The sequence below is a fragment of the Meriones unguiculatus genome, chromosome 1 (genome assembly GCF_030254825.1).
Source record: "Meriones unguiculatus strain TT.TT164.6M chromosome 1, Bangor_MerUng_6.1, whole genome shotgun sequence".
NCBI lineage: Eukaryota > Metazoa > Chordata > Mammalia > Rodentia > Muridae > Meriones > Meriones unguiculatus.
Window position 1 is genome coordinate 28,668,090 of NC_083349.1, and position 6,465 is coordinate 28,674,554.

At 57.4% G+C, this 6,465-nt stretch overlaps 1 protein-coding gene across 1 annotated transcript; it reads right to left on the reverse strand.

Annotated features, from left to right (window-relative positions):
• Positions 1-833: 833 nt before the first annotated feature.
• Positions 834-2,991, reverse strand: Lrrc10b (leucine rich repeat containing 10B). The gene has a single exon (XM_021636104.2). It carries the CDS (start codon positions 2,295-2,297, stop codon positions 1,419-1,421), a length of 879 nt encoding a protein of 292 aa, XP_021491779.1. The 5' UTR covers positions 2,298-2,991; the 3' UTR covers positions 834-1,418.
• Between the last annotated feature and the right edge of the window lie 3,474 nt (positions 2,992-6,465).

Below are 6,465 nucleotides of genomic sequence, written 5' to 3' on the forward strand. Positions count from 1 at the left end.
AAGGCTGAGAAAGGCAAAGGGGAATGGAGCAAGAACAGTCACAGAGTGAGTGGGCAGGGCCAGAACTGGTGAGAGAATAGAGGAAGGCCAGCCCAGCTGGTAGGAGATCCAAGAATCGGAACTGAGAACTAAGCTGCCGATGACCCCCACAGCACAAACAAGGGTAGCGTGAGCCAGAACATGAAGACACCCAAAGATGCCAGGAGGCTAGCTAGCTTCAGGCAGCCAATGCCTTCTCTTTCTGCAATGGGCACACAGCAGCTGGCCGGGGTCATCCTGACACAGAGTTGGGGCACACTGGTGGGGGAGGTGCGCCCACAGTGGTGGAACTTGGTGCTCCCGGGCTTATAAATAAATAGACATGTGGGAAACACACATTCTTTCTCCAAGAAATATAATTTATGTTTACAACCAGTTTTTTTTTTCTTCTTCTTCTTCTTCCCAAAGAAAACACTACCTTCCAGGGCTCCAGCCCCTGACAGTGTCCCTGAGTGTCCTCTGGCCCTCTCCTCCTGTTATTGCTTGGATCTGGCCCTGGGAATTGCAAAGCCTGGTCTCCTCACCCCCTCAGAGGCTGTCCCTGGTGACGGAGCAGAGGCACATGGTGCCGTCCAGTGCCCCATGCCATGCCAGCCACCCTGGCTGTGCCCATGTAAGGAAATGGAGAGTGCAGGCAGCAGACTGGCCCCGGGCAGCCTCTTAGAGTGCAGAGCCCCTCTCTCTTCCCGGCAGGAAGCCCTAGAGGCTCAGTGTCATCTTCTCAAACTTGACAACTGAGGGCACAGGCTATCGGAGAGGGAAGATCTCTCTTTGCCCAGCAATATTTCAGCACATGCTGGGAAAAGAAATCAGGAGGAAAGGCGGGGTGGGGAGACCCTCTCTTCTGTGCACCTTACTGCTGTCGGGGGACCTGATGGAGAACTGAGGAAAGCTGAGGTGTTAGGTCCCAACTGTGCCTGCGTCTATCTTGGATGGAGTCCCTATGCCTTGCCTGTGGCCAGAACCCCCAACACGCAGAGGGGCAGAGTTGTCCCCGTACAGTCTGCCCCAGAGGTAATGACCCCAGCAACAGCTAGGGTAGGCCTAGGAGATCCAAACCCCAGGTGGAAGTGATAGGCACCCTGGACATCCAGAGTCAGTGGGGATGATTCTCTGGAGAGCGGTGACCCTGGTTCCAGGTGAGAACCGGCTCATCTGTTGTACCATCAGAGGCTCGATCCCAGACTTCTTGATCTGAAAACTGCCCAGAGGTCAGCCCAGGGAGTCTCTCTTACTGCCTAGGAGCGTGTGAAGACGGCCTCAGGCCTGCCTCAGCCAGACAGCTCGCTCAATGCCGCTCCTTCACTGCCCCAAGTCAGAGGCCCAGCGACGGAGCCCCTCCTTCCAGAGTGTTCCAGCCCACCACTCGGGGCAGAGGCTCAGGTACCCAATCCTGGAGAGGCTTCCAAGGCTCGAAGTCTGTCCCTGGCGGGCTCCGGGACCCTGGGGCCCGCGCCCCCTATGAGCAGGTCTTCTTCCTCCTCATCCTCAAAGACCCGGACCGGACGCCGGGCTGGAGGCCGGGGAACGGGTTCGTCGCGCTCAGCCATGCGCTCGACGGCGCCCTCGCCTACTAGGAAAACGGTGTCCGCCACGCGCGGGGGTCCGGTGACTGGGTTGTGATCGTAGGAGAAAACTCGCAGGGCGCGCAGCGGATGCAGGTCGGGAAAGCCGCCCAGGCGGTTGCGGTCCAGGTCGAGGATGTGCAGCCGGCCCATGCGCAGCAGCGCGGGCGGGAACTCTTCGAAGCGGTTGCCGTAGAGCCAGAGACCACGCAAGCCCGTCATGCGCGGCAGCTCCGCGGGCAGCGCGCGCAGCCGGTTGTCGCCCATCTGCAGCGACTGCAGCGCCACCAGGCGCAGCAGCGGCCGCGGGAAGCGCCGCAGGAAGTTGCCCTCGATCCAGAGGCAGCGCAGGCTCTGCAGCTGCGCGAAGTCGGCCGGCAGCGCCAGCAGCCGGTTGCCGCCCAGGTAGAGGCGCGTGAGGCGCGGCAGGCGACACAGGCCGTCGGGCAGGCTCTCCAGCTTGTTGAAGTCGAGCGCCAGAATGCGCAGCTCGCGCAGCTCCTCGATCTCCTCGGGCAGCTCGCGCAGCCCGGTGCCGCTCACGTAGAGCTTCTGCAGGCGGCTCAGCGCGCACACGGCGCTGGGCAGGCGCCGCAGCCGCCGGCCGCTCAGCTCCAGCTGCTGCTCGCCGCTGCGCAGCTGCTCCTCGGCGTCCGACGGCAGCTCGTCCGGGGTGGACTCGGCGATGCCCATGGTCACGGGCCCCGGCCCGGGCCGCCGCTGCCACCGCCCGGCATCGCCCCGCCCCGGCCGCCCCGACGGGGCCCGGGCCGCTCCGGCCTCGGGGGGCCCCCCGCCCCGGCCTGCCTGTGTGCCGGGAGGGGGGCCGGGCCGGGCCGGGAGGAGGCGCCCGCCTGGGCCCCGCCGCCCGCCACCGCGTTTCACCACCTGCCCTCCGGCCTTCCCCCTGCTGCCTCCACCGGAGGCCGACTGGCTTAGAGTTGGAGCTGACTTGCAGCTTAGCGACCCGTCGCCCTGGCAACCCCCGACGCGCGTGCGGCTGCCAATGAGGCAGAGGGAGGGCGGGGTGGGGCGGGGCCAAGGCGGCCCAAGAGAGGGGGTCCCGAAGCCGGAGCGGGTCCCGGGCTAGCTAGCCCATCCCGGAGCCGGCGCGAGCCGACGCGGCCCCTGAGCGCAAACCTGACACAGGGCTAACGCTGAACCCCGACGTCCGATGCTGTCTACACCTGCCGCGGCGGGCCATTCGGTGTAGCTGTGTGTGCCCTTCTGATGAGCCCAGGAGGAAGAAACCTGGGACTGAAGAAAGGGAAGTGGGACACTGGAGGAGGACCTGAAGGCGAGGTCACTTGCTTGCTTTTTTTCCCCCCCTTCACGTCCTACAGCGTAGGACCAGTCTCCCAGTGCGGATCACTTTAGGATAGTAACTCGGAACAATGTTATGTTCTGGCTTTTCTTAGATCTGAGGATCTGTGGGAACGCTTGGCTCCGCCCTTGCTGGGTTCCGCCCATTGCTGGTGCTCTCACGCCGTATACCCAGCTTTACCCAATCCCCTCCCGGGACACCCCAGGTCTGTGTGTGGCTGTGGTAGGCGGAGGACTGGGACAAGCGACCACCTTCGGAGTGCCACGGAAGATAATCACTTTGGTTTGCGACTCGGCTGTTTTTACCCACAGCCCTTTGATTGTTGGTCCCTTCCACTCTGCTAGGTCGCCACGTGTCCCTCGCTGTGCTTAAAAGCTACTCCCCATTTTTTTAAATGATGCAGGCACTGAGAAGAGCCCAGAGAGCCTGGACTTAATCTGATTGACCAGAGAAGCTGGCATTTGAAGCCAGGCAGTGTGATTCAAGAGCTCCAACGCCTAAGAAAGCACCTTCCCAGTAAAAGAGAACAGCATCGCCGCCCCTCCAGTGACTTTTTCCTCAGCAGAGTCTCTGACTCACAAGGCAAAAATTAAGACAGGGATTATTAATGAAAGGAGGAGGAAAGTGGCCTCCGGGGATTAGGCAAACCTGCTTGAGGGTTGCACCCTGAGCTCTCAGACAGCAGGTCTCACAGCTGCCTTCTCTGGGATCTGGCTGTTGGAACAGACCTTGGTGTCCTCCAACCCCATCCTTACTGCCACGAAAACTTTAACATTAAGACAGTGGAGGAGAACACATTGGTTCACCTCTCTAACCCTAGCTGGTCGGTCAGCCTGTGGAACCACACAGCAAGAACCCAGGTGTGGCGGCTCATGCCTGTAACTCCAGATCTTTGGGGGGAGGAGCAGAAACAGGAGAGTTTCTGCAAGTTCAAAGTCAGCCTAAGCTATAGAGTGATTTAAGGCTACCAGGATACATAGCAAGACCCTGTCTCAAAGTGAGAGCGAGACTGTAAAAGGGGGATGGAGTGACTCACATCTGTCATCACAGCTATGTTCATCAGAGTGGGCAGCATAGTAAGAACCTATCTGAAAACTAAAAAAATAAGATAAATATAGAGAAAGGAGGAAGGGTTAGGGGTGGCCCTCAGTGCAGCTGAGTGCGTTTTGACAAATGTGTGTGCCTATGCTACATCACAGTTGTTGGTCTCCCCCCCCCCTTTTTTTTTTTGTTTAAGCTTTTGTACCTTTGTTAGTTACAGAGTTTCGAATAGCTCAGACTGGCCTCCAGCTCAATAGGTCACTAAATGTCTGGTTCTCCCACCTCCTCCCTAGCGCTGGGATTACTGGTGTGTACCACTGTGTTCTGACTGTGTGGTGCTGGGGATCAAACCCAGAGCCTCAGGCATGCTAGGCGAGCGCCCTAATAACCGAGCCACATCCCCAGCCCTCGTGTTCCATTTCCTTCACCCAAAAGTTCCCTCACGCCTCTTCTACCTCTCAGGGGCCACTTTGATCGTGACCTCTATCATGAGGGGTCAACTTTGCTTGCTCTTGAGTTTCTTAGGGATGAAACCTTCCAGAAAAATCCTCTTTTCACTGGCTTCTCCTCCTCTGATCCTCAACAGATATTTGTTAGCTAAAGGAAGAGGAGGGCAGGGCAATAGCAGTGATCTTCAGGCAAGTGGTTTCTTGGAGTGAGCAGATAATGGGAGGCACAGACAGAGGCAGGCTGTTACTATAAAACGGCCATGGACCTCCATCCCAGGGAAAACCTCCATCAAGATAAGGGATCCATGTCCAGAAAGAGCCAAGCCCAAGCATCAGGCCCCAGATGGAGGGCTTCTCAGCCCCAGCTAGCCAGGGTTCAAGTTTCTCAAGTACTCAGACCTTGTTAAGTCCCAACCCAGTGCTCTCCTTTCTCACATGGTGATTTCACAGAGGAGGTGGGCACTCAGATACCAGGAGTTTAGGGCAAACCCAGCCAGGCATGAAAACTCCCCCACCCCCCATATCCCTGCAGTGTCTTTACCAAGGGACATTCGATGTGGAGGAGGGAACCCAGTCAGCCCACCCTCACCACATGCTCAGGCTGGCACTGCAGCGCCAGGCAGCCCTCCTGGACTCTGTAGGCATCCCAGCAGCCCTATGAATGCCTCCACTCCATTACCAAGGCAGGCATTGCTCCCCAGGCTAGGAGCATGGAGGCCAGCCCCCTGCTTCCTCTAGGTCTTTTTCTTGCTTCAGTAAATCCTGTACCTTCACCTCCCACCAGGCCCTTCTCAGTGGGTAAAGGTAAAATGTGCTGCGTTCGGGGCCCACGCAGATTGGCAGTGAAGCAATCATCTCAATGAGTCACACAGGCACTGCGGGCGCCTGGTCCCTGTTGGGATGTCACTAATAAATTTGATTCACCCCCAGCACGGGCCCCCCAACCTTTCCCCCACTCCCCAAAAAAGCAGGAAACTGAGACCTGCAAGGAGGAGCTAGGGCTCTGACAGCTCCAGGTTCCCATCCAGACCCAGCCGTGCCCTCTGCCCCCCCCCCACACAAACACAAACACCCAAAGGGCAGGTCCTCAGGCATTCAAAATGGCCTCTCTATTGCTAACCACCAGCTATAGCAATCTTACCCACCCTCAAATCTATATGAAGGTTTTTTTGAATACAAAAACAACTCAGTGCTCTCTGTGATAATGTCTCTGTACCCAGCCTCCAGCATTCGTGATTGTTCACATTTTCTTAAGCTTGCTCTAAATCTGTTTTCTTTTAAATAAAAGAAGAAAAACCTGACAAATATACAGGAGGAGGCTTTTGCATTCCCTCCTGTGTCCCTGTAAGCACCTCTCCCCTGTTGACCCCGCCCAGGCTTCTGAATTCTCCTCCCCTCTAGGAGCCAGGACCACTGGCCTGCTTGCTGAGACTTAGTCACAGAATTAGTGGAGGTTCTCAGAAAGCTAAGACGCCAACTTTTTAGAAGCTGTCAGAAAATGTCAGGACAGGGAGGGGGCTTGGTACCTCCAGGAGAAGGTGTGCGCTTATTGTCTGCAAGAAGCTAGAGACGCCTTGTTTCCAAAAAACCGTTCAGAAGGGACTCACGCACTGATGTGTTCGCAGTCTCCTGGAGATCTAGTCTGATTCTCTCACTTGGGAAAGGGGAAGTGATGGCACTCTTCATGCCACAGGGCTGCCCTTTACCTGCACCAGCCAGAACTTAACTCCCCATGGTCTCTAAGGAATTCATTCAAAAGGCGTCATACACTTCTAGGCCTGCGCACTGTGGATTGCTGTGAATATGCACACCAAGGCAAAAGTCTGTACCTCTGTGGAAAGTATCCTCCCAGTGGAGATAGCCAACTATCAACAGGAACTGAGTGGTGGTCCGGCTGTGGGGGAAAGGAAGCAGACACTGCCGCTGTAAGAATAACACTGAGGCAGGACTGGAGGAGGTGAGAGCAAGGCCGGAAGATGTGCCCAGGGGGGCATTCCTGAAGGGGACCAGCGAGGTGTGAGTGGCTCTGGGCGAGCTGCCTGGGCAC